The sequence below is a fragment of the Oryctolagus cuniculus genome, chromosome 5 (assembly GCF_964237555.1).
Source record: "Oryctolagus cuniculus chromosome 5, mOryCun1.1, whole genome shotgun sequence".
Lineage (NCBI taxonomy): Eukaryota > Metazoa > Chordata > Mammalia > Lagomorpha > Leporidae > Oryctolagus > Oryctolagus cuniculus.
Window position 1 is genome coordinate 153,791,071 of NC_091436.1, and position 26,944 is coordinate 153,818,014.

Consider the following 26,944-nt stretch of genomic DNA (forward strand, 5'->3'; position numbering starts at 1 on the left):
CTGCTGGTTCACTCCTGAATGGCAACAACAGCCAGAGCTGAGCTGAGCTGAAGCCAGGAGCCAGGAGCTGCTTCTGGGTCTCCCACATGGGTGCCAAGCACTTGGGCCATCTTCTACTGTTTTCCCAGGCCATATCAGAAAGCTGGATCAGAAGAGGAGCAGCCAGGACTAGAACCAGCACCCATATGGGATGCCGGCACCACCCGCGGAAGATTAATTTACTGTGCCACAGCACCAGCCCCACCACCAGATTTTACAATTCACATTTTCACTCTTTAAAACAGCAATTGTAAGCCCCCAGGTAACATTTTGCGATTTCTAGAGATGCTTTTTTTTTTTTAAAGATTTATTTTATTTATTTTAAAGACAGATTACACAGAGAGGTAGAGACAGAGAGCATCCTCCATCCGCTGGTTCACTCCCCGAATGGCTACAATGGCCAGAGCTAAGCCGATCTGAAGCCAGGAGCTAGGAGCTTCCTCTGGGTCACCCAAATGGGTGCAGGGGCCCAAGGACTCGGGCCATTCTCCACTGCCTCTCAGGCGTATTAGCAGGGAGCTGGATAGCAAGTGGAGCAGCCAGGACCTGAACCTATGCCCACAAGGGATGCCAGTACTGCAGCCTGGGGCTTTAACCCTCTGTGCCACAGCACCAGCCCTGAGATGCTTTTTGATTGTGATGACTGGAGTGGGTGGCACCACTGGTGGGCAGAGGCCACGGGTGTTGCTAAACATCTTCATATTTGTAGGAAAACTCTCACTGTTCCCCATAACAGAATCAATCCCACCCACATGTCAGTAGTGCTGAACTTGAGAAACAGAGCTTAATAGAAAGAACTGTTCACCTAATGCTTTTGCATTTATTCATCCTTTCACTAAAAGCAAGCAGACAAAACTGCCACAACTTATTCTTTTTCTACTATGTGTCAGGCCTCAGGGGATACAAAAATGAGTAAGCTAAGGATAGAATTGTTTTCAAGGAACTCAGTGTCTCAGGGTAGACCCCCCTCCTTTTTTTTTTTTTTTTTTTTTAAAGATTTATTTATTTATTTGAGAGAGTTACAGAGAGGTAGAGGCAGAGAGGAGAGAGAGAAGTCTTCCATCGCTGGTTCACTTCCCAGATGGCTGTAGTGGCCGGAGCTGGGCCAGTCCAAAGCCAGGAGCCAGGAGCTTCTTCTGGGTCTCCCACGCAGGTATAGGGGCTCAAGGACTTGGGCCATCTTTTACTGCTTTCCCAAGCCATAGCAGAGAGCTGAATTGGAAGTGGAGCAGCCGGGTCTCGAACCAGCGCCCATATGGGTTGCTGGCATTGCAGATGGTGGCTTTACCTGCTATGCCACAGCACTGGCCCTGTTAGACCCATTTTTTTAGACCTATTTTTAATAGAGAACAAATATGCATATGTACTGGGCTCCTTCTTTCCTCCCTCCCTCCCTCCCTCTCTCCCTCTCTCCTTCCCTCTCTTTCTCCCTCCCTCCCTCCCTTCCTTCCTAATAAAGAACAAATATGCATATATACTGGGCCCCTCCCTCCCTCCTTCCTTCCTTCCTTCTTTCCTTCCTTCCTTCCTTCGACTTTTACTGAGCATTCTCCATGTGCTGTTTCCTTAAGTTATTTATTTTGCACAGAAGAAAGGAATTGTCATAGGATGATACTTATTCTCCTGAGGGGAAAATCTAGAGAAGAGGGGACATTTAAGTTGAGCTTTGGAGCTTGTGTGCAGAGATATGGAAGCATAAACAAAAATGCTATATTCATAGTATAGTAAACAGTTTGCTAGGACAGCTGCTGGCGTCTTTTTACAAGTTCAGGGAATCTTTGTGCGTATTAAAGAGTAGATGCCTCTGTTGAGTGGACATAGTCTGGAGGGCACAAGTTTCTGGCCCCTTGGGCTGGGTACACTGAGCAGTGCACAACCTGCATGACCATATGTGAGAATCCCAGATGAATTACCAGTCTGTGGGGCAGAGGATCAGCACTGGGCATGAGTATAAATATGAGTGGTTTTAGGCAAGGGGATGCCTTGATTAGTTATTTTAGAAAAAGTTCTCTGGTGGCTGCCCACTAGGAAGGGAAGGAAGGAAGTAGGGAGGTTGAAGGTACTTAGTAGGCTTGAGACAGTGATGAGGAACGGGGCCATGATGATAGCAAGGAGAAGAGAGAAAAGGGAACAGATCTGAGTGACACTGACAAGTCCCAGAGGTAGATTCAAAGTGATCTATTGTGCGCACTGAACGAGATGAACAAGTCAGCGATTCTGAGGAAGCCTGGCGGGTAGTGCTGCAGTTTCTAGAGAATGCTGTTCTGGAGAATAATGTGGGGCATGTGCTTTTGGGTTTGTTTGCAGGAGTTCCAGGTAGAACTGTCTGGAAGGCAGCTCAGGACAGGGATCAGGAGTCTTCAGCCTAGAAATAAGAATGAAACTCTTGCAAGTGATTAAAGATCGTTCTAGAGAAGAATGTGAGGAGCAGGTAAAAAAAGGGGTCCAAAACAAAATACAAAGCAGGCCCAGTCTGACTTAAATGGTGCAAGGCCAGTGAGTTATACCATTGGCTGACATTCATATAACACTCACCACAGGCCAGGCACTGTCCTAAGAACTTTATGTGCAGACTTACTGCTTACAACCCTATTTGCTGTTACTGTCCCTATCACAGATGAGGAAACTGAGGCACAGAGATACTGTGTAATTTACCCAAATCGCCCAGCTACTACTAGATACTAAAAGCAGGACCTGGAGCCCAGGAAACCTGGCTAGTGTGCATCTAACCAGACTGTGATGGAGGAGCTGGGAAGAAACAGGAAGGAGGAAAGCAGAAGAGGTTGGGGTCCCTAAACCCAGGGACAAGTGCGTTTCTAGAAGTTGCCAGCAGCATCAGCCTGGATGGTTGAGAAGAGGCCGTAGAAGATGGGAACTGAGGGAAGCCGCCCTGCTGACTTCAGCAGGAGCAGCGTTGGTGGCCTTGGTGGCAATTTGCTCCCGGAAGGCTTAGAGGGAGGTGTGGACTAGAGTTGGGGTCTGGAGGATTTTGTTTCAAGAATTTTGGCTTTGAAGGGGAGAAAAGAGGGTGACAGATTAGGGGGTGGCAAGTAGCAGGGGCAGTTACTACGCTCTCTATGGTGAGGGCTTGGTGGTATTTTCTGTTGCTTTGAGGCTTTGGAGAGAAACTGAGGGTCGGTCCTCTCATCTGAAGTTTAAAGGGGTCTGAAAGCCCTATGTTCAGCTGAATTTACGTGTGAACTTTATGCCAGTTATGTGAGCGAGCCTCACATCACAGGGAATTGAGAGTCTCACCAACAGGCACCCAGAATTAAAAGATTAGTCCTGTCTCTTAATGTAGGGGCTGCCGTCTTTTCTTTCTCCATCCCCTAATTGCAGTGCCTTGACTGCAGATAAGACCGAGGTTAGTTTCCTGTGGCTGAGTAGCAATTTATGAGAAGGGTATGGCTTAGAACAAAGCTTGGGTATTATTTCCAGTTTTGTAGGTCAGAAGGGTAGGCAGGCTCAGCTGAGGTCTCCCTTTGGAATCACCCAAGGCTAAAGTAAAGCTGGGCTCTTATCTGGAGGCTCTGGAGTGGAATCCACTGAGATTTAGTTAAGTGTCCTTGTGATCACTTGGATGAGTCAGGCTTGCTAGCTCATCATATTCAGACTCCTAGGTATCAGAGCAGGAGACCTCTAGGGTCATCTTAGAATTCAGCCAACCCCATACCTGGCTGCTAATAAGTCAACTCCAAGCTAATCATTGAGAGAAACTTCTAGAGTCCAGGAAGTAGCCCAGGTAGCCACCAAAAGTTGACAGTGCCAATCTCAGTTTCTGTCGCATTTAGTCCTGAGTCCAGATACAGCCCCAGGACATCTGTTGGGAAGCTCACTGTGGGACTCAGGTTGGGGGTGATGCAGAGGGTGACGGTGCAGGTGCACTGGAATACGGAGAAGATGTCTCTGCACTGCCGGCTTTGTCTCTGAGCTTCTGGACATGAAGGGAGGGGAGTGCTTGCAGTTTACTGGTTAATAGTGATTTTCACCTTTCAGATATATTCTGCACATACTGAGCTCTCCACTGCAGTGAGGCCTGAGTACTGCCTTGGCACAGGATGGCTAGAGAATCGAGGGAAAGCGCATCCCTGGATGCCCACGCTGCGGAGGACCAGATGGAGCTTCTTGTCATAAAAGTGGAGGAGGAAGAAGCCTCTGTCTTTGCAGAGGAGGCCAGCTTGCCCACCAGCTCTGCTCCGGGCTCTGAACGCTCCCGCCAGCGCTTTCGTGGTTTCCGCTACCCAGAGGCCGTGGGTCCCCGCGAGGCACTGAGCCGGCTCCGGGAGCTCTGCCGACAGTGGCTGCGGCCCGACCTGCACAGCAAGGAGCAGATCCTGGAGCTGCTGGTGCTGGAGCAGTTCCTGACCATCCTGCCCGGGGACCTGCAGCGCTGGGTGCGCAAGCAGCGCCCAGAGAGCGGGGAGGAGGTCGTGGCGCTGTTGGAGTATTTGGAGAGGCAGCTGGAGGAGCCGCCGCCGCAGGTAGAAAGAGCAGGTTTAGTATCTGAGCGCTGCGGTCTGTGTCTTCCAGAAACCTCCAGATCCAGTGGAGGGCGTTACTCTCCCCATCTCCTTTTGTGCTGTGAACCTCCCTGGCAGTAGGTGAAGGCCCTCCCCTTTCTCAGAGGAATGTTTTTAAGTGCAAAGGAAGATTCAGACAGTTCCAAAAGAACTGAATGCTATTGGAATTCTGGGGGTTAAAGTACTACGTTTGCCATAAAATGATACATGTGCTTTTTACTTAGAGCACTAAATAATAAGACCTAGGGACAGGGCCAATGCCTGGTGATTTCAAAGTGGCAGTACGTGTGAGTGATGTTGACCGTATGTGCCTGGCTGTAATGTGATGTGAAAACACCTGTGGTTCCTATTGGTGCCAGAGTCCTATTGGTGTGGCACTGCTTATGCCACACTGGTTTGTTGCTTTCATTCATAATCAAAGGAAAAATAATGGTTTTTTCCTATCAGATTCATGGACCACTTGGGAAGGAGTCCATGGGCCATTGGTTACAAACCTCAGGGAGAAGATGGATCCATTTGGAACCTCCATCTCCTCTCCTATTTAATGAGGCAGTCTCCCTGGCATCTTCCTGTGTCCTTTGCACATTCCCTCAGAGGTCATTGGCGCAAGCCTTCCAACCAGTAACCTGGAGTCCAAGATTCTTGACTTGGAACTATTGCACCTGAGCCCTGAGACAGTGAACAGTCATGTCAAATATCGTAGCTTCGATCTTTGTATAGGACATGAGAAATTCTTAGCTGTACACGTGGAGAAGTATCTTGAAAAGTATAATTTAACTATAAATGTCCTGGGGAGAAAATGAAGACATGTCATATGCTGGACTCTATGTTAGATGACTTCACATACTGTGACCTCACTGGTCCCAACAAACCTTAGGCTAGAAATTATTATCCTCATTTTTTCAGAGAAGATACTAGTATTCTGTGAGAATTTATCAGCAATTTCCAAACAGTTTTCATAGAAGCACAACTGTATGTGATGAGGGAGTGTAGACTAATGGTTAAGAGCATGGGCTGGGGAGTCATCCTGCCCAAGCTGTCACCCTAGCATTGCTACATTAGTTGAATTACTATGAGCAAGCTACTTAAGCTCACCACACTTCTGTTTCCCCATCAATAGATGGGAAATAGATGAGAATGATAATAGTACCTCTCTTATAAGGTGGTTGTTTTTGTTAAATAAGTTAATATTTGTAAGGCTTTTGAAAAGAGTTTCAGGCTCTTAGAAAGTGCTACAGAAGTGTTTGATGGATTAATGAAAATCAAAATAAATGAATGATTTCTAGGTCCCACCTGACAGCCAGGGGCAAGAACTGCTAGGCTACAAGATGTCACTGTTGACACCAGCTCAGGGGTCACAGAGTAGCCAGTTCCAACCAGTGAAGGCTTTATTGAAGCACAGACCTCTGGGATCCCAGCCTTTGCAAGACAGAGGTGAGTACCATTTTCTAGGCTGTGTAGATTCTATAAATCCATTTTTATTTAAGGGTCTCTTGCAAGATCCATAGACGGTTACTGTATTTGCCTGTCCTGGTTGACTCTCCTTTGAGATTCAGCCTGAAAGGGCAATTTCAAACCCATTGATGAAAAGTTTTCCGAACTAAGTCTAGGCAGAGTAAATAAAATTTTACTAAAATTTGGGCTTTCAAAGAATTGGTTCTCCATTAATTTAGCATATAATTATGGAGGTCTCTAATGCAGTAGCCAGTGTTGTTGGCACTGGGGTTCAAACTGTCAGTGAGAAGAGTCCTTGTTCCAGTGTTGCTATATTCAGATGGTGAAGATGGCAGATAAACAGATTAACAATACACTTTTAGATAGTGGTCAGTTTTATGAAGAAAATAAACTGAATTTGTAAAGCCAGCCAGAATATTCCACAGACTGTATGACTGATACAAATTAAAATGTATAAACCTTGTAAACTTTACATCTGTGATTAAAATAACTTTAAGATTCACTCCAAAGGAATGACTGTATGTTCTGAAATGTTCTCTCGTGTGTCCTAAACATGGATGTAAGTTTCCAAAACAAGTAACATTGGGATACATCATCCAAAATGCAATCTTTATTTCTCAACAGTTTCTAACCAACTGTTTTCTGTTGCTTTTGTTTGCCTCCCATAAAGAAATCTCACATTTTGAAATTTTTTCTCTCCCTTGAATCTGAGCAGATTTCTATTTCCTCCCGTCTAAGCTCAGATCTGTTTGTTTTTGATTTTTTAAAACCAAAGCAGAAAACTGTTACTAAAATTGTACTAACCCAAATGTTACTCCCCCCCCCTCAGCAAAATTCAAGGAATCTTCAAAGAGCAGCTTTATTTTTTTTAAATATGTATTTGAAAGACAGAGTGGGAAAGATGGAGAGGGAGAATCTTCTATCCACTGGCTCACTCCCCAAGTGGCTGCAACAGTCAGGCCTGGGCCAGGGGACAGCCAGGAGCTAGGAGCTCCCTCTCAGTCTCCCACATGGATAGCAGGGGTCTAAGTACTGGGGCAGTCATCTGCTGCCTTCCCAGCACGTTAGCAGGGAGCTGGATCAGAAGTTAGGACTTGAGTTGGAGTTCTGATAAGGGATGCTGGAAAGCAAGGCTTAACCTGCTGTGCCTCAGCACTGACCCCTAAAGAGAAGCTTTTTAATGTTATTTTATTCATCTTAGCACTTTCAACAAGGACCCTGCCTTTTTGTTTTTGTGTGGTTTTGTATGTGTATAGAGCACACCATATTGGATCTGGTAGGGATCATATTTTGGAAAGGAACGCACTCTGTATAAACTTGTTTGGCAGGGATTTATTAATCTAGTTTTGAACCTGGATTCCATAGGCAGGGAGACTGCGTACCAGGGCAGATCTCATCCGGAGCATCTTTCCCTCTTAGTTCTCCAGGTTCCTTGGCTTACCCAGGAAGGGAGCTGCAGAGAAGACACAGTGGTAGCCGCCAGGCTCACTCCAGAGTCCCAGGTGAGCTGGGGCCCTGTCCCTCCACAAATGCCCTTTACTTGTGTTGTGCTTCCTGTGGAGGTCCCTCCCTCCCCACTCCACCTTTACCCTCATCCTGGATCTTCCACTCAGATCCTAGGTTGGACCTAAATATTCTTATTTTTCTCAAGGTTGTTTATCACTAACTTCATTTTGGTGTCCACTTACGGCACTTTTTCTATTTTATTATTAGCTGGGGGAAGGGGGGTGCAGTCTGTGCTACCCAGATCCTGTTTGGTTGGTCTCTTCTTATACTGCTTTAGGGGTTGCTGAAAATGGACAGTGTGGCCCTGTCCCTCACTCCTGAGTGGACACAGCCGGATTCATCTCAGATGAACCTCTACAGGGATGAAAGGCTGGAGAACTATAGCAGCCTCATCTCCTTAGGTAAGACAAGTGGACATTCATCTCTCTTCAGGTTTCTTGACATGCTTTGTATACTACATGCTACTGGGCTCTTAAAAGCTGTTGAGCCCCCTTGTGTTTGGATTCAGAACTACCATTTTTGAGACTTTGTACTGACTAGCTCCTTAAACCCTCTGATCTTGCTTTGCTCTTTGCCAGTGAAGTGGGATGAAGTATAGGTCCGGCTCACAGGACATGCACAGCAAATGTTGATTTCTTCCCCTCTCTTTGCGTTCCTAGCCGACGAGGAGGAAAATGGGCCACGGGGCCGTGTTCCACGTGACCTCAGACATTGACTGCAGACCTGACCGTAGTGGTCAGAGTGCAGAGGTGCTCGTTACCTGACTTGTCCGAGATCACACAGTTAACCAGTGACACAGTGATCTCCCTCGCTAAAGCGCACTATGTTGGGGGAGCTGCCTCTGCCTGGGGCACAGTCAGAGATAACAACCCTTTATCACTGGGGACTAATTTCGGAGCATGCTTTTCCTGCTTCTTACAGAATGCTTCAGAAATCCTTTCACTTGCTCTGTTTACTGTTGCTCGTAGTGTAGTGTCTGCCATCCTAAGTGCATGGCCCTGGCTCACTGTTCTTAGAGCTTAGAGCATATATTCCCAGCACAGTCTTTGCTCCTCACCGCCCTCCCCCATTCCCAACACCCTTCTTCCTGTGGCCCCCTCCCCATTTTCGGGTGTTCCTCCTCCCCAGCGCTCTGTCTCCCCTTTATTCTCATCCTGATTGTGCACTTAAAGCCTTATCCTTGACCTGTGTGTAGACCTCTGTCATGCTTGCCCCTTAACTCATCACAGCGCTTTCCTCCACGGCAGTGCAGAACTAACAGTGGACATTGTTGTTCCAGGTGCTGACGAACAGACCAAGGTCAGGGACTTGCCTCCAGCCGAGCCACATCCAGAACAGGAGCCCGGCCAGACACCAGGGCACCTGGGTGGTGACACTGCCCGGATTACCACAGGTGCACAAGCTGGTGAGCTGGAGGGCAGGCTGCAGAGAAAGCCGAGAAATGCCTCAGGGAGGAGGCAGCACATTTGCCTTGAATGTGGGAAGAGTTTTGCTCAGAGTTCAGGCCTTAGTAAACACAGGAGAATCCACACTGGAGAGAAACCCTACGAATGCGAAGAGTGTGGCAAAGCCTTCATTGGGAGTTCTGCCCTCATTATTCACCAGAGAGTCCACACTGGGGAGAAGCCATATGAGTGTGAGGAATGCGGCAAGGCCTTTAGTCACAGCTCAGACCTTATCAAGCACCAGAGAACCCACACTGGGGAGAAGCCCTACGAGTGTGAGGACTGTGGGAAAACCTTCAGCCAAAGCTGCAGCCTTCTTGAACATCACAGAATCCACACAGGGGAGAAGCCATACCAGTGCAACCTGTGCGGCAAAGCCTTTAGGCGGAGTTCCCATCTCCTGAGACATCAGAGGATCCATGGTGATAAAAACGCTCCGGAACCTGGGCATGGGGAGGCCTGGGAATGCCAGAGTCGGGTGGAAGGCCAGTGGGAAAATGTTGAAACTCCTGTGTCTTACAAATGCAGTGAGTGTGAAAGAAGTTTTACTCAGAATATAGGCCTCCTTGAACATCAAAAAATCCACACTGGTGAGAAGCCCTATCAGTGTGACACGTGTGGAAAAGGCTTCACCCGAACCTCATACCTTGTTCAGCATCGGCGAAGCCATGTAGGGAAGAGAATTTCATCACACTGATCCATGCTGTGCGTGACACAGTAGGTGCTCATTCCTCATGGAGCTGAGGCCACCCTGGGGCCCAGTCCATCCTGACTACAAAGTGTGGCCTGGGGCTTTATTTACCACCACATATCACTACGTGTTAGAAAATATGAAGTCTGACTGACAGAAATTGTTTTCTAGTTTCTGGAACATGATTAGACAAAAGCTTACTTGATGGGAGGCTAGGGGAGAGTTGTCTGGAAGAGGTGGGACCTGCTTTGTTTCCCAGCCACTGGGATTAAATGGACTCAGATTGACTACTTCCTCTCAGCCAGCACTTTATGATGTCTACTGGGTGGTGGGTATGATGGAGGCTGCCTTGTGACTGTTGACTAGAATTAGTCATCCACGGTGGGTCAGATTCATGGAGTCTTATATCCCTCTTTGTGCCTTGCAAACAGGTGCTAATTAAATATGTAATAAATGTGCCAGTGAGAGTACCTACCTAGCTCGGGAGGTTTTACATTATTTAGATTTCTTTGGAATTTATCACCAAAGAAAACTTGTATCTAATTTCTGGGATTCTACCGTTTTGAGTCAATTTTGTGCATTTTTTTGCCAGTACATGGGATTGGCAGAGTAGAGGCACAGGTGGGGTTACTGTGATAGGAAGGATCCATGTTTCTCTACAATACCTGTATTTATTTCTTAGTCTTTAAATCATTGTGAATGTGTGTCATCCATCGAATTCCATTTTTTAGTTAATTTTTCCTTGATGTTAATTTTGGTACTTTTTAGGGAAAAATTTTCCTATTCATGCAGTTATCAAGATGAAATCGGTTATCCAGTCAGAATAAAATCATCAATTTTCTAATGCTTAGCCTCTTGGTACTTGGCCTTTTAGTTCTCTTTGGCCTAACCAAGTGCCCTCAGTGCTGTAGACATTATCCTGCCCCCTCCAACATACTGTGTAAATTGCATCAAAGCTCATCCCTGCTAAATTCACACTTCCTCCAGGTCAGTGGAGTCACATCAGATATTTAAAGTAAGAAATCATGGTTTCAGAACCCTACTATTAGTGTCTGATAGTTTTAGTCTTATTATAGATTGATTCCCAAATCACCTGGGTAGTAACATCACAGTCATTTCTGATGAGAACTTTAACCATTAAGCTAACTCCTCAGGCTGTCTGCCTTCCATTAAACGTACTTTCTGGACCATCCATTTTTCTTCTTCATAGGAGTCAAAATTTCAGCGTTGTGAATTCAAATGAGAAAATGTTTTTTAATCACATTACACAAGTAGTACTTATGTTTCAAATGAAATTGTTTCTACAAGAGTATTTTGGAGTGACTACTTTCTTACAAACTTTTGTTAGCGTTATCAGTTCTTACTAAAGAAATATTCTTTCATTAGTACATCAGTTCTCATTGCTCACCTGGCTTCTGGCCACTGCAGTCTCTTCCATATTTATAGTATCTGTCTAAGATTCTGATTTGGATATAGCAGATTTTCAGTCATTTTCCACAACTAATGGTTAGGCAACATGATATATTATTTCCTGCTGTACTCATTTTTACTTTATTTATTAGGAATTGAACTGTCATCCAAAATCCTTTGTAGATCTACCCAAGTCCCTTTTTTTTTTTTTTTTTTTTTTTGCCAGTTTCCAAGGCCTGGTACTTCCAGGATTTCAGAGATCTAATGTAAATTGTTTTTATTACAGTAATAAATCATATTGTTATTTTAATTGAATGGATTCTTAAGTTGTTGATAAGAATACATTCCATGGTTCCCAAACTTTCTGAGCATATATTAGTCAGGAGTCTGCAGAGAAGCAAACCAGTAGTGTGTGTGTGTGTGTGTGTGTGTGTATGTGTTGGGGGTGGGGGTTAAGGAATTGGTTCCTGTGACTATGGAAGCTGGGAATTCACTGAAGCAATGTTTCCACTGTCTGCCCGCTAGAGACCCAGGAGAGCCTAGGGGTGCGAGTTCCAGTCCCAGTGCCATCAGACTTGATCAGAGAGGAGCCACTTTTTCAGTCTGAGTCTAAAAGTCAGAAATGATTGATGTGTCAGCTCATTGTAGTTAGGTGGAAAGCATACACATTTCTTGTGGAAATAGCCTTTCTTCTCTTGAGGCCTTCAACTGATTGAGTGAGGGCTACCTACATTAAGGAGGCAATCTATGAGTCTACTGGTTAAACTATTTTTTTTCTCATCGCAAAACACCCTCAGATGCACACTCAGAATGTTAGACCAAATATCTGGTACCTCATGGCCCAGATAGATTGGTATATACAATTAATCAGCACAATACTATACTTAAGGCACTGAAATACTAACCATGCTCCCCCTCTCTGACCTTTAGTCACTTTAATTGGCAGTAGGAGCCTGGGAAATGATGTCTGTAGCCCCCTACCTGGCTTACAGATCAGGATGGAGGATTGGTCTGAAGACTGGAGACAAGGTAAGTGGGCTGGCTCACCATCACAGCATCCTCTAGCAGAGTTCTTTGGGGACTCACTTGCAAAATAGAAATTGACAAGAGCCCGCTGTGCAACCCAGACAAGGCTTATTGGGGGCTTTATGCTCCAGCACAAGGGAGACAGCAGTGAAGGAGGGAGATTTGAGGGTTAGTTCTGCCAAGTGGTTCGATGAGGGAAGCTGGACAGTGGGGAGGCACAGTGGCTCTCTGCTGGCACACAGCACTTGGATCTGCACCCAGCCTAGAGCTCTGGCTTATGCTCCTTGGCACATAACACTTTGGTTTGCACCTGCCTCGTTCTTCTGTTACACACAACAAGCTCAAAATGTTTGTGGGAAAAGGGACATAGTGTTGCTAACTACCAGAAAGGACGCACATTGGTCACACTGAGCTATCCTGGGAATGTGTGTGAGTCAGGGAAGTTCCTAACAGGGCAGTAGGAGGTCTTTTGTGGTCAGGGCAGGGTCTGGATTCTCTTTTTTACAGACTGGTTTGGAGCTGGAGGTGGGTCCATGGAAGGGTCTTAATTTAGTGGGTCTGCTTCTAGCCTGTTTCATTCCTGTTGAATAAATGATTCCAAAAGTTAGCTTTACTTGTTCTTTTGAATTATTAACATAAAATTGCCTGAGACCAGAGTGTTCACATTCCTATTTCCAGAATAAAAGTCTTTCCTATTTCTAAACAACTTACATCTGACAGTCATTCATTCAGCAAAACTGATTGTTAGATCAGGAGCTAAGGAATTAATGATAAACAACACAATGTCTCTACCTTTAAAAAGCATAAGAACTAAATTCTCTTCCATCTTCTAACCTAAGGTGTTTCATCCATGTCTGTCCTCATTTTCTTGTCAACTTTATAGTGTTTTTTCAAAAGAATGACTGTACCATAGCTGCCTGGTAGCTTCCATGCCTCCATCCATGACGCATCGACCAGGACTCAGCTGCTGATTGAAGCTCTAATCCTCCCTGAACGTGAACTCCTGGTAAGTTTTGTGAGGCACTGGGACAAGGCTATTTCCCTCTCATCTCCCTATCTAACGTGCATGTTGTCTTCCTCGCCAATCGTAAGGTCTACCTGAATGGTATGAAACTGCGGATCTGCAGCATTACCGCTCCACAGCAGCACAATATTCTACCATATGAGTTTTAGTCAAATGGCCTCTTTAGGCGATGTTTGTGGGAAAAGGGACATAGGGAGCTTGCACATTTTGTATTCTTGCCTTTGCTGTCTATATAAATTAAGAAACTGAATCCAAGAAGGGCCTGCTTTCTTTCCTAACCAAATATGCCTGCCTTTCCTTGATAAATTTGGTGCCAAACACGGGGCTGGTGTGGCCACAATGCCCTTTCAAAAGAAAGACTAATGCAGCCATCCAGGACAGAATAGGATAAGTGGGAAGACCTCCCGGGATTTGATAGCTCGTGTTTTTGGCCCACAAGAGGGGGAGAAGTAAAGGCCTTCCAACTGTTGCACTTTACCATTCACTGACTGAGGTTATAGGATGTGAATAGATTCCCAGTAGTCTACCTGCTGACAGATGTTTGGGGTCAAGTCACTGAAGGCTGGATTGAATCCAGTTGCCCAGTGCCTTAGTTGTCCAAATTTTGATTGTTGAGGCCACTTACAAATGAGTCAATGCAAATATCTGTCTACTGATGTGGAACTGATCCTTTGAACCCCTTGAACTCTCCTGCTATATATCTTACGTTACCTTAAGAGAAAAAGGCCTCTGAACCCCATCCAACTCTTCCACACAGTTCCTGGCTCCTAATCAAGCAGACAAATACTTTCCTGACTGTTACTGTCTTAACCCTATAAATGCCTACATTAAACTTACCTGTTTCTGTTTTAAAAAGACAAAGGAGGGGAGCTGTTTCAAAATTCAGCTGACAAGAGTTTGGAAAAACTTTGCAATGAAGAGAAAAAAGTTGCCCGGGTGGTGATCGGGGCGCGAATGACTCGGTGAACGACACAGGTGGCTGCCTCTTCTTGGCACTCTTCAGTACTCTCGGCACCGTTCAGGACTTCTCATATCTAAGGGATTTGTGTGTCGTTTAGCCGGTGAGATGAATGAGTCCTTTTTATAGTCTAGATGAAAGTCCCCTCAGAATTGTGGTTTGCAAAATTTCCCCCTGTATGTAGCTTATCATTTTTAGCCTCTTAAGAGGATCTTTCAGAGCAAGAGTTTTAAATTTTCCTGAAGACTTAATTGTAGTTTTTTTAATAAATTGTACTTTTGATGTCGATTCAAATATTTGCCTAGCCCTAGACTCTGATTTTGTCTTACGTTTTCCTCTTAAAGTTTTAGGCCAGGCCGGCGCCGTGGCTCAATAGGCTAATCCTCCACCTTGCGGCGCCGGCACACCGGGTTCTAGTCCCGGTCGGGGCGCCGGATTCTGTCCCGGTTGCCCCTCTTCCAGGCCAGCTCTCTGCTGTGGCCCAGGAGTGCAGTGGAGGATGGCCCAGGTGCTTGGGCCCTGCACCCCATGGGAGACCAGGAAAAAGCACCTGGATCCTGGCTCCTGCCATCGGATCAGCGCGGTGCGCCGGCTGCAGCGGCGGCCATTGGAGGGTGAACCAACGGCAAAAGGAAGACCTTTCTCTCTCTGTCTCTCTCTCTCACTGTCCACTCTGCCTGTCAAAAAAAAAAAAAAAAAAAAGTTTTAGGCCTTACGTTTTAGCTCATGATTCATTTGGAGTTTGTTTCTTCCTGGCTTATGGTGTCCAGTGCTCCAGCACCATTTCCGCGAAAGGCTTTACTTCCTAGGCTGACATGCTTTGTGCATCTGGGAGGAGTCAGCTGGTTGTTTTCACTGAATTGTACGTCCACCTCTGAACAGTGCCTGCTGTTGATCACCACAGCTGTTTGGTTTCTTCCTTCCGCATCTTATCATTTTCAGCATACAAATCTCTTATGTCTTTGTTAGATTTATACCTAAATATTTTATTCTCTTTAGAGTGTTTACAAATGGCACTGCATATTAAGTGTCAATTTCCAAGTGTTCACTATTATTATACAGAAATAGTATTAATTTTTTGCATGTTGATTCTGTATCTTGCAATTTTGCTGAATTAATTCATCTGCCAATAATAACTTTTTTTTTTAGATCTCTTGGCATTTGCTAGATATAGAATCATATCATCAGCAACTAGGAACTTTTTTTCTTTCTTTTGACAGGCAGAGTGGAGAGTGAGAGAGAGAGAGAGAGAGAGAGAGAGAAAGGTCTTCCTTTTTCTGTTGATTCACCCCCCAATGGCCGCTGTGGCGGGCGCACCGCACTGATCCGAAGCCAGGAGCCAGGTGCTTCCCCTGGTCTCCCATGCGGGTGCAGGGGCCAAGCACTTGGGCCATCCTCCACTACCCTCCCGGGCCACAGCAGACAGCTGGACTGGAAGAGGGGCAACCGGGACAGAAGCCGGCGCCCCAACCGGGACTAGAACCTGGTGTGCCGGCGCCGCAGGCAGAGGAGTAGCCTAGTGAGCCGCGGCGCTGGCCCGAACTTTTTTTCAATTTGTATGTTTTCCCCCCTTTTTTATTTATTTATTTTTTCTTATTGCACTGGCTTGTACTTTCAGTATTGTGTTGAATAAGAGTGATGAGAGTGTGAGGCCAGCACTGTGGTGCAGTAGGTTAATGCTCTGCCTGCGGCGCCGGCCTCCCATCTGGGTAACACTCACTACCCTAATATCCTTTTTACCCTTGATGTTTTCCAATATTGAGTAACTGGTATGTGCTAATGATCTAGAATACAGCTGTGAACAAGACATGGCCCCACCTCCAAAGAGCTTGTAGTTACTTAACACCCAGCTTTATTTCTTATGCTCTATTATCAAATATTGAGAAACAGGTGTCACTGATACATATTAGAGGGTTGCATAACCTTTGGCTCAAATATCTGTTTTAACCCTGATTAAAATTAACTGGCAATATCTTCTGAAGTTGGATATAGGCATGAGCCAACAATTCCACACCTAGGTGTATTTCCAACAGCAATATGTATATAGTCACATCTTCACCTAAAGACATGTAGACTAATATTTATATAGCTATCCTATTTTACATATTTTATGAAGTTATTTAAATGCCCAACAGTAGTATGGATAAACTCTATTTACTTGGCCTGTGCCCACTTACTGCCATCCTCCTAATACTCATCCACAAGCAAGAACTCTTTTATAAAGTTTGTATTCTTGGTCCCAGGTAGAACACAGTAGGTGTTTAATAATAGTGGAACATAAAAGAGCTGAGCATTTATTGATTGATATTGAAGGAGTAGCTAAAGAAAGACCTAGGTGACAGATTTAAAACTGATTTGCTCTCTTTTTTTGGGGGGGGGAGGCTATCTCCTAATTCAGGCCTCTCTTTTTTTTTTTTCCCCTCTGCCTATGAAAATTCTCCTGGTGGCTTAGATCAGATTCTAAGAATCCAGAACCTTACTACTAATATTTTCTCCACTTTCACTTGAATGAGGTGAGTTTGTGATTCACACTTAACGTTGCACTTAATAGGATAAGGCTGTGGTTTCCAGTCGTTTCATCTAATAGGAGTCTCCTGTTTTGCCCTGAGTAATTCACAAGGCAGAGCTACAAAACTGCCAGGAAGCTAGCTGATCACCCTAGAAAATGGTGCATAGGGGAATTCTGTGGTTTCTGCTTTTGTCAGATTGGGTACAACCTAGCCTCTGACTAGGTTGGCCTTGGTGAATGGAAGTCCATGATTTGAGCCCATGCATAACCCCAAACCCTGTATTCATGGCCACACTGTTCATGAGCCCATTAAGTAATGACAGGTGATGTCTAGGGAAAGAGGTTGACCGGTATTCACAAGTCATCCCATTCCCTTGATTAAAATGCTCCACTCTGGAGATCATCTTTTGGTACACATTCAGTAGTACACACACATTTTCATATTCTGTGCTCATTTGGAGGGGTCTATCTCAATACTTTTCTCCAGACTTCCTTGTCTTAGGTATTTCAGTCAGGTTCCTTCTGAGTCCGACCATTCAACCAAGCCAATGATAAGAGCCCACAAATGATTATGGACTCATATTTCTGGCCATCTCTACTTATAGGCAAAATTAACAAGGTGCCTTGCACAAAATTCTGTATCCTGGGAGAATTTTGCCTTATCACTGTCCTTTAGGGATATCCCAGATATCCAGGTTGTAGTGCCACAGCTCTCCACTACTTTCGGATATTGCCTGCGTGTCATTCATAATCTTCTGCAAATCAGACCCAAATATTTTCTTCCTGTCAATTGGCCACAGAGAGCTTCCTGGTAGGTTCAGGTAGATTGAGTACATCGCAGTAGAGGCCATGAGTATTTGGGTCACTTTCTTATGCGACTTGTGCTGTCATGGCCTCCTTCAGCCTGCTCTTCTCACTTCTACTTAATAATCCAGTGCTGCTGTGCTAGCTCAACTTGGTGATTTCGGTGATCAGGCAATAACTAGTGGTAGGCAGATCATGGCACATAACCTGGTCATTGATGGCCAAGCATTTATCCTCCACCAAGGTCCCATAGCAAGGTAAAAGTTGTATCTGATAGGAGAGTAATTTTCTGCAGAAAATGACATGGTTTGGCTCCAAAATTCTAAGGATCTGTGTTATGATTAAAAAGATCCTGCCAAAAAAGTCTCCAAAAAAACATCTGCCATTGACAGTTCAAGATCCATCGGATCTACTCTGTTACAGAAGAGTTTCTAGTTCCAAAGTATCAGTAATGGGGCCTGTAATCTACTTACTCAAAGGGTAATGTCTCATGAGCAGGAAAGCACCTGAGGAGACAGATGCTAACATATATCGATTACCCTTTATATGCCACTAGGTGCTAGTTAGGTGCTTATGTTTATTAATGAATTAGGGGATCATATTCCCTGTTTACAAATGAGGAAATGGAAGATCAAAGTAGTTTAGTGACTCAAGTGGAAAAAAAAAAATTGATGTAATCAACCACATGGATGAATCTCAAAATAATTATGCTAAATGCTAAATGAAGCCACATTGAGAGAGAGATCATTAATATAAAATTCCAGGACATACTAATTTTATTCATAGCCATAGAAAGCAGAGTAGATTGCTTGGAGATGGGGATATAGTATAAGTAATTATCAAAGTTATCATTAAGGAATTATCAAAGAACATGAAGAAGACTTTCTCAGGAGGTAGATTTGTTCATTATATTGATTATGGTGGCTGTTTCACAGGTGTACATAGCAAAACATCAAATTGTACATTTCTGCTGTTCACTGTATTTCAGTTATTCTCAATAAAGCTATTTAAAAGGTCATTAACAAATTACATTGCATAAAATGAAAATAAATTTGAAAACCTTAATAAAATAAATAATTTCCTAAGCAAATAGACATTAACAAAATGAACTCACACTATAAATAAAAATCTCAAATAGACCAAGGAACTGTTTCACAAAAATGTACCCAGCTCACAGAGTTTCACGTCAGAATCTATCCTTCAGAGACCAATAGTTCCAATGCTTCTTGAATTGTTCTAGGACTTTACAAATGAAAAATAATTCTTTTTATGATATTAAGAGTGAAAATTAAAAATACAGTATAAAAATTACATACTGATTTCATGTGAATATTGGAGAAAACATACTAAAGATATTAGCAAGGTAGCTTATTTGGCATATTCAGAATGTGGTGTGACTAGAGTGAGCATTTTGCCTACTGGTGCTCACATCCCATACTGGAGTACATCCCATATTGGAGTATCTGGGTTCAGTTTCTGGCTCTGGTTGCTGACTGTGGCTTCTTGCCAAGCATACCCTGGAAGGTATCAGTGATGGTTCAAGTATTTTGATTCCTGCCACCCACATGGGAGAACTGGATTGAGTTTCTGGCTTCTGCCCGGCACAGCCCTAGCTATTGCGGGCATCTGGGGAGTGAACAAGCAGATGATGCGAGCTCTCCCTGTTTTTCTGCTTCTCAAGTAAGTAAAAATACAGATGACTAAGTGAGATTTATTCCAGGAATACAAGGTTGGTGTGACATTAGGAAATCCTTTTATATAAATACAGAGTTAAGGAAAAACAACGTGGTTTCTGTAGATAATGGAAAAGCCTTATACAGAATACAGTGTACCTTTTAAAATACTGACTGTATGCCTATATAAAAAACTGAAGGACATACAATAGGTTAAAAACCACAATTCTGAAATAATCACTGCAAAGTTTCAAAATACATAGTTTCTACAGTTAGTGACCTACTATAAAATACATAAGCGTCCTTATTCTATGGATGGGTACAGAGTGGACTCTTACCAACATGCAGGAGGATGCTTTCTAAAGATTTTCCCATCTTGTTGCCTGTAGTTTTTAAAATGGAAAAGGAAAAGGAAAAAAAAAGTTTCTTAAAGTACTAGCTTCCACAATGTTAAATTTGCATTTTCTAGAAGGAAACATATTTGTCAACGTGCTAGATGTAAAGTGTTTTTCTATTGTAAAAAACAAACCAAAGCTAAAAGAAATATAATCTCTGAAGGACACCTACACGGCCTTCTGTTGGAGAACACAGAGGCAGTCCCAAATATGCAAGTGCCCAGCAATGCACTGATGGGATTTTTAAAAACTAGTTCACTAAATCGTTATGTGTGTGATTTTTTTTATGTGTCCTAGGGTGCTCATTCAAGGCTCTTTAGCCTATCAATAAAATACTGTATGTGAGAGGACTTCAAAAAGCTCATGGAAAACTGGAATTAAAACATGTGCTTGTTTTGGTGCAAAAAAATTTTGAAATCCATGCATATTTTCCTAATATGTATTGCTCATGAACTTTTTGAAGACCACTAGTGTGCACAAGAGTAGATGGTAATAATAATATAATAATAATAATAATACAGTCTATACTTGTTGAATTAAAGCTTTATGGAGGTGGGTGCTGCGGCTCACTAGGCTAATCCTCCGCCTGCGGTACCAGTACCCCGGGTTCTAGTCCCGGCTTCGGTCCTGGTTGCTCCTCTTCCAGTCCAGCTCTCTGCTGTGGCCCAGGAACACAGTGGAGGATGGCCCAAGTCCTTGGGCCCTGCACCCTCATGGGAGACCAGGAGAAGCACCTGGCTCCTGGCTTTGGATCGGCACAGCCTACTGGCCATAGCGGCCATTTTGGGGGGGGGGGTGAACCAACAGAAGGAAGATCTTTCTCTCTCTCTCTCTCTCTCTCTCTCTCTCACTAACTCTGCCTGTCAAAACAAAAACAAAAGCAAACAAACAAAAAAACAAGCTTTATGGCTGGTGCAGGCACAAGGGAAATAACATGTTCTCCAACCCACAGATAATAATATAGAAGACAGGGATGCTGGTAAACAGCTTATCTCAAAAGTCCTGGTTGCTTACATATACAACTCTTTAGGAAGTGAAAAATAACTCCTGACCTTTTCTTTTTTTGAGCTGAGCAATCACTTAATTTTTTTAAAAATTATTTATTTATTTGAAAGGCAAAGTCACAGAGAGGCAGAGGCAGTGGCAGAGAGGGAGAAAGAGGTTTTCCATCCACTGGTTCTCTCCCCAGATGGCCACAACGACTGGAGCTGTGCCAATCCGAAGCCAGGAGCCAGGAGCTTCTTCTGGGTCCCACGTGGATGCAGGGACCCAAGGACTTGGGGCCACCTTCTACTGCTTTCCCAGGCCACAGCAGAGAGCTGGATCAGAAGTGGAGCAACCAGGATTTGAACTGTTGCCCATATGGGATGCCGGCACTGCAGGCAGTGGCTTTATCCGCTCCGCCACAGTGCCAGGCCCCACTTAACATTTTTATTGGTTAAAATGGGCAATTCAGAATATCCCTCCCCCTCTATTTCGCCTATTTACATTAATTATTTTAACTTTTCAGCATTGTGAAGACTGTTGAAGTTTGACCTCTGTCCTTATAATTTCTCACAATCCTCTCATCTATAGGAGCTTCCCTAATGTATCATCACTGGTGTTTCCCAGGGCCCAGTCTCTGTCTGCAGCCTTTCCCACACTTAGCACACTGGCAAGCTTTCTCCTCAGTGTAACATTTTCAATGCGAAATATAGTTGGCGAGTCCTGGGAAAGCACTGCACATTTACCTGTTTTTTGGAGTTCTCTCCTGTGCATGCTCTGGAGCACAGTGAGGTCTGACATTAACACAAGGTTCCAGAAGACCTCCTTGTTGAATGAAGGCCTCCTCATATCTCATTTACCAGTCTCTCTCTCTCTCGTGGATTCTTTGATGTCAAGCAACGCCACAATGGTTGAACTCTTTCCTACTTTCCATATACTGATAGCTTTTCTTTTCCTTGTGGTAGATTCTCTGATAGGAAAAGACAGACCCATTATAAACAAAAGTCTCAACACTTGCTGATCTCAGGTTCTCCTCAGGATGCTAACTAATGACCCACTAGTAATTAAAATTTTCATTCTACCTACTGCACTGATATTGCAATTTTTATAGAGATTCTCCATACATGATTCATCATCTTTAGAACTTTTTTGTGTTGCAGCCATGTTCTTATTTTCATTTTTCAGTTACACCATTAGAAAAAAAAATTGCAGACAATTCAAATGTCAGTTTCCTCTTCTGAGATAATAAGACTTCAGAAACACAGTAAAAATAAAAACCCAAAGTGCATGCTTTGCTAAAGTCTCTGAGTTGGCATCTCAGTTTGTGAAGTACCCAAGAAGGCATGTATGGGTGCAGTCTAAGTGAGAAAAAGAGATAGAGGGGCAGAAAGAGAATGGAAGGACTTGGAAGATTTTCTCACAAAATGCGGCAGATCAGGAAGGCAGAATCAAAGAAGAGGAGCTCAGTTTGAATTCAGAGCTGACAAACAAATAATATAATGAAATAAGTTTAATTTGCTAAGTTAAAAGGAATACTTGCAGAGCCAGCATTGTGGCACAGTGGGTAAAGCTGCCCCCTGTGATGCCGGCATCCCCTGTGGGCAATGGTTCATGTTGGCTGCTCCACTTCTGATCCAGCTCCCTGCTAATGGTCTGGGAAAAGCAGCAGCAAATGGCCCAAGTGTTTTGCCTCCTGCCATCCATGTAGGAAACCCAAATGAAGCACTGGCTCCAGGCTTCAGCCTGGCCCAGCACTGGCCATTGTGGCCATCTGGGGAGTGAACCAGGGGATGGAAGAGCTTTTTCTGTCTGTCTGTCTGTCTGTCTGTCTGTCTGTCTCTCTCTCTCTCTCTCTCTCTCTATATATATATATATATATATATAAAACTCTGACTTTCAAAATAAATAAATCCTTAAAAAAAGAATACTTATGATATATATCTAGGATACTACTAGACCTACATAATGTTCAATAAATATTTGTTGAAAGGATCAATAAACAGTGGAAGATAATAAAAGTTAACCTGAAATAACTAAACCAGTTTCAAAATACATACTAATTTGATGTGAAGAAATCAAGCAATGTGGAAAACTTACAGGGAACAACTTTTCCAGGTCATGTTCATTCATAAAACCCAAGGAGAAAGCAACGCTCTGAAGCTAAAGAAGTCAACCAGGCCAAAACACTAAAAACCTACAAAAATGGCTGAAGGTTTTTACTGCCGGAATCAGTAGTGTATGAGGAGGTGGGTGAAGGCAAGGTTTCGAGGGAGAGGGCACTACTAAGAGCTCTGTAAGCTTCCCCCAGGAGGCTCTCCTCTCCTTCTCTCCAGGGATCTTCCTCATCGGCCTTCTCTATCAAAAGGCAATGCTGAGAGCCAAACTATGATAGGATCTTAGTTTCTGATCTGAAACCTTTGATTCGAAGGTACTCTGTCTGCCGTAAGGAAATCTTGTTCTGTCCTTTAGCAATAGGTTGAAATTGGTCTTGAAAACTGAATTTGAAGCTAAAACCTCAAGGAAAAACACCCAAGTACACGCGAGTACAAACAAAAAAAAAACTGAATCTAGAAAGTTACAGAGGTGCACATGAATAACAGAGGAAATTAAAGCCCATAAGGGCCCCAAAGGCATTTAGTTGATCTTAAGGGTTCACGTTTTGTGTGTGTGTGTGCTGTTCCCAACGACTTTCACTAGTGGAGTCATAGGGATCCTCCTGACCTTTCCCACCTGTGGTTTGTCCTTCATTCAGGCTGTGTCGTCCACCTTTCCAGCACAATCAACACCTCCTTTGCACATTCTGGATGACGTTCCCCTACCTAGGTCTGCACCTGCTCCTGGGTGCGTATTTCTGGTCTCAGTAACTGCAGGCAGAGCTCCCTGGGTCTCTGGACAACCTGCTGAGGTCAGTGCATCTATCACCTGAGAGTGACAACTTAAAAGCTTGAAGAAAGATCTGTGATTTCTTTGCGAGTCTCACTCCTGGCTCCAGGTTCAGCTCTCTTCCTGTATCCTCATTCACTATTAGAGATCATTCCTGCAAGAGGATTGCCATTCTGGAATGAGAGAACTCAGGAGAAGATTCACTCCAGCCTGGGGTTCACACTGCTTTTTCATAAGCATTTCCTTGTAGCTAGTCTTCTTCCTGAGGCATAAAATAACAGTGTTAACAGAAACTGTAAATTTTATTTAGCACTTTTAGCCAAGAATTCACTTACCTGGACAATGCACTGAAAGAAAATGGTACTCCGTCAGAAAGTTAAGTTAGAGGAGAGCTCGGGAGTGACACTGCGATACCTTCTGCTAGTATTGTACTTCCTAAATGTTAACAAGTTGGATAGCAACCAAGATCTTTGGTTCTCTCCTTGAGAAAATCCCATATAAACAGTAGACCAAAAAAAATCATAAGTGAGAAAACAATAGCAAAAATTTATTTTGAATATACTATGAGTTTAGTCATTTAAATAGATTAAATAATCTGCTCAAAATCACGCAACTGGTGGGAGGAGTCTGCCGTCGTTTCCAAGCGTTGATCTTGGACATCACATCATTTCCCCCGAACGAACCTGGCTTCCCTTTTACCGGATTGGTAATCCCGACTTTCCTCCTCTTCTCAACAGTTCAGGATCCTGATGCCTCAAAACGTGGAAGCCATTCTTTAACATTCCCAGTCCTCGATCACATTCTACCAGGCAGTCTAACCTCCCCCAAGTCCCTAAAGGGCCGGGCTGGGCACTGCGTTCGAACCTGGAGACCAGGAACCAGGCCACCAGCACCTCCAGAAATACGTCACAGAGGCCGCTCTCAGGCGCGCCGCGGTCAGCGGCCGCCTCAGCATTCGGGCTTCTTTAGGATGCTGGAGGGTTTTCTCCTCTCTGTGGTTGCCCGGCTGCACCCGCCGTGCCGAGCCGCACAGGTTCGGGCTGTGCAGCCAGCTAACTCCACGGGTCTAATCTAGCAGGCTGGGGCGCTGAAGACCCCACTAGCATCGTCCTTTCGAACAGAATTTCCCAAGATCCGCTCCGAAGCTAAAAATTGGGAACCATAGTCCGCTCGTTATCTCTGGTAACTAACGGGGTGGAGGTAAGAATAATTTCTCTGTTCCAGTTTAGGTGATGTTTATCCCCTGCCGGCCACTGTTCAGCAGTTCCCAAGGCAAGAAAGTAAAAGCAGAGCTGAATGGGAGCTTTGATCCCGCCCCTTTGTGTCGCAGTTTGCTCCACTTCTGCTAATGGTCTGGGAAAAGCAGTGGAAAATGGCCCAAGTGTTTGGGCCCCTGCCACGCACGCAGGAGCCTGGAAGAAGCTCCTGGGTGTTGCAGCCATCTGGGGAGTGAGCCAGCAGCTGGAAGATCCTTCTCTGTCTCTGCTTCTCTCTATAACTCTTTCAAATAAATAAATCTTAAAAAAACGGGGGGTCCCACCACATATTGTTACCTTGAGCAGTTTAATTCATTGATTTCAATTTCTCTAGCTGAAAGTGAAAAAAACATAAAGTACTTAGGGATGTTAACAGGTGTAAAGTATTATTGTTAGTAAATCCTTTTCTCAGTTCCAAAAGATGGCCAATAAAAATGGCGGATGGTTTTGACTGTAACACCCTACAATCAATAACCTACTGAGTTGTCTTCCTACAGAGATAGCTTCTCTTCTGAGTACAGGAGTGTGGAGCATTTTTAGTTCGTTTTTCTTGGTGCCACCCACCTTCGTCCTCACTGTGTAGTTGAGATCTATCAGATCAGAGCCTGGCTTAATTCCATTATCGTTCTTTCTCTCATACTTCAATTTCCAGCATCCTCTTCAGTCCTTTTTTGGGGGGTGGGGTACATGGCCCCATCTTTTTTCCATTGCAACACCTTTCTCCTGTGCTGTCTGGATTGTTGGGCTATTTTTTCTTCCACAGGTCATGTCTAAGCTCACGTTACTTTTTATTGCTTTAGAAACGTGGCTTTTCCCTGCTGTCTCCCGGTGCTCTCATTATACATACACTGTTTTGGTTAATGTGGGTCAGTTAGAAAAGCAGGTCCGTCTTCTTCTCATCCTCACTTGTAAACCACTGCTTCATGATTCACCGTTTGTGTCTACAACACTCAGTACTACGACCGCCATTGCTTCCACCTCAGATCTGCTTTACTTTCCTATTTGTCCTCACTGTTCTGCCTCCAGCTGCTGGTGAGTTCAAAATCCATGAACACAAGGAGCTTCAAAGGTCTCTGATTTCTTAGGTTCCAGCACTGTCACGCCACACGTCTTTTATCCATTAAGATGTTTGATTTCATCACAAAGCATTCTGTTTACTGTGCTTCCCAACGTAACACCACCATTCTCTAACATCTGCCATATTCTCTACTTGCCCTTCAGGGACTTCAAATATTTCTGTAATGGCAATTTAGTTCCAATTAGTTAGCGTACTCCACCATATTTTCTTTATCCCATATAAATAACTTAATAGCCTTTGAAAATTCCATGTCCCTCACTGATTTTCCCCCTTAGGTAGTGTGACTACATTTAAGCTCAAGAAACAACTAGAACAAATACTCATTTATTTTTAAACAAATTACGAACTGTAACTTTCTATATAATAGGCATAGTCCTCTGTTCTAGGTCTTTGTTTATGGCCCCTTTATTGTATTAAATACTGAAGAGTTAAATTAACTAGCATACAGAAAGGCAAATGGAGCAACATGTGTGCAGAGACAGAACACGTTAAGTAGAAAATGAACTGAAAACACTTCAAGTAAAGGCATCAAGAGGAGCAGAAATCAAGTTTTAAAAAACAAGCGTTACATTTCAACGAGCAGATTAATCGAGTAATTTCAGTTTTGTTATAAAGCTGCGAAATCATGTTAGATGAGTATGGACAGCATTGGATTGGTGACAAGGACATTCTCATAAAGGGGGTTGTCACTAAGTAAATCCTCTCCAATAGAGTCTGTACAAAAGTCAGAAATGGGGGGCTGGTGGTGTGGCGTAGCAGGTTAAGCCTCTGCCTGTGACACTGGCATCCTATATGGGTGTTGGTTCAAGACCTGGCTTCTCCACTTCTGATCCAGCTCCCTGCTAATATGCCTGGAGAAGCAGTGGAAGATGGTCCAAGTGCTTTACCCCTCCACCCACGTGGAAGAAGCTCCAGGCTTTTGGCTTCAGTCGGCCCAGCCTGGGCTGTAGCGGCCATTTGGAGGGTGAACCAGTAGAGGGAAATCTTTCTCTGTCTGTCTTCCTCTCTATGTAACTTTGTCTTTCAAATAAAACAAGAAGATGAGAGAGAGAGAGAGAGAGAGAGAGAGAGAGAGAGAGAGAGATGGGAGGCAGGGTAAGCTTCAGGAGGAATAGGTCTTATATAATTACAGCTACACAATACTTGGGCTTACTCTGGGATATATTTTTTTTCCTAGTGCTGTATATGTGTAACCTCCAATGTTGGTATTTATGAGAGCCTAAGTAAAGTGTCCTAGATTTATGAATTTTAAAAAAAAAGATTTATGAAAGGCAGAGTTACAGAGAGG

The 26,944-nt window shown here is 44.0% G+C and overlaps 1 protein-coding gene and 1 long non-coding RNA gene across 2 annotated transcripts; one reads left to right on the plus strand and one right to left on the minus strand.

Annotated features, from left to right (window-relative positions):
• Nucleotides 1-1,010: 1,010 nt before the first annotated feature.
• On the minus strand, nucleotides 1,011-26,932 carry LOC138843263 (uncharacterized). Its single transcript, XR_011388785.1, has 3 exons — nucleotides 23,170-26,932; nucleotides 21,186-21,409; nucleotides 1,011-19,443 (listed from the first exon to the last, which is right to left on the minus strand). It is a non-coding gene; the product is annotated as an uncharacterized lncRNA (long non-coding RNA).
• LOC127493086 (zinc finger protein with KRAB and SCAN domains 3) lies at nucleotides 4,098-11,376 on the plus strand. Its single transcript, XM_051855058.2, has 5 exons — nucleotides 4,098-4,520; nucleotides 5,846-5,993; nucleotides 7,434-7,516; nucleotides 7,798-7,921; nucleotides 8,800-11,376. Exons 1-5 carry the CDS (start codon nucleotides 4,098-4,100, stop codon nucleotides 9,660-9,662), a joined length of 1,641 nt encoding a protein of 546 aa, XP_051711018.1. The 3' UTR covers nucleotides 9,663-11,376.
• Nucleotides 26,933-26,944: the final 12 nt, after the last annotated feature.

Excerpts from the sequence above, each read along its gene's own strand:
- LOC127493086 (XM_051855058.2), top strand. The coding sequence starts at position 4,098 with ATGGCTAGAGAATCGAGGGAAAGCGCATCCCTGGATGCCCACGCTGCG. Across the intron at positions 4,521-5,845 it reads TGGAGGAGCCGCCGCCGCAG|GTCCCACCTGACAGCCAGGG; the intron begins GTAGAAAGAGCA and ends AATGATTTCTAG. Across the intron at positions 7,517-7,797 it reads GGCTCACTCCAGAGTCCCAG|GGGTTGCTGAAAATGGACAG; the intron begins GTGAGCTGGGGC and ends ATACTGCTTTAG.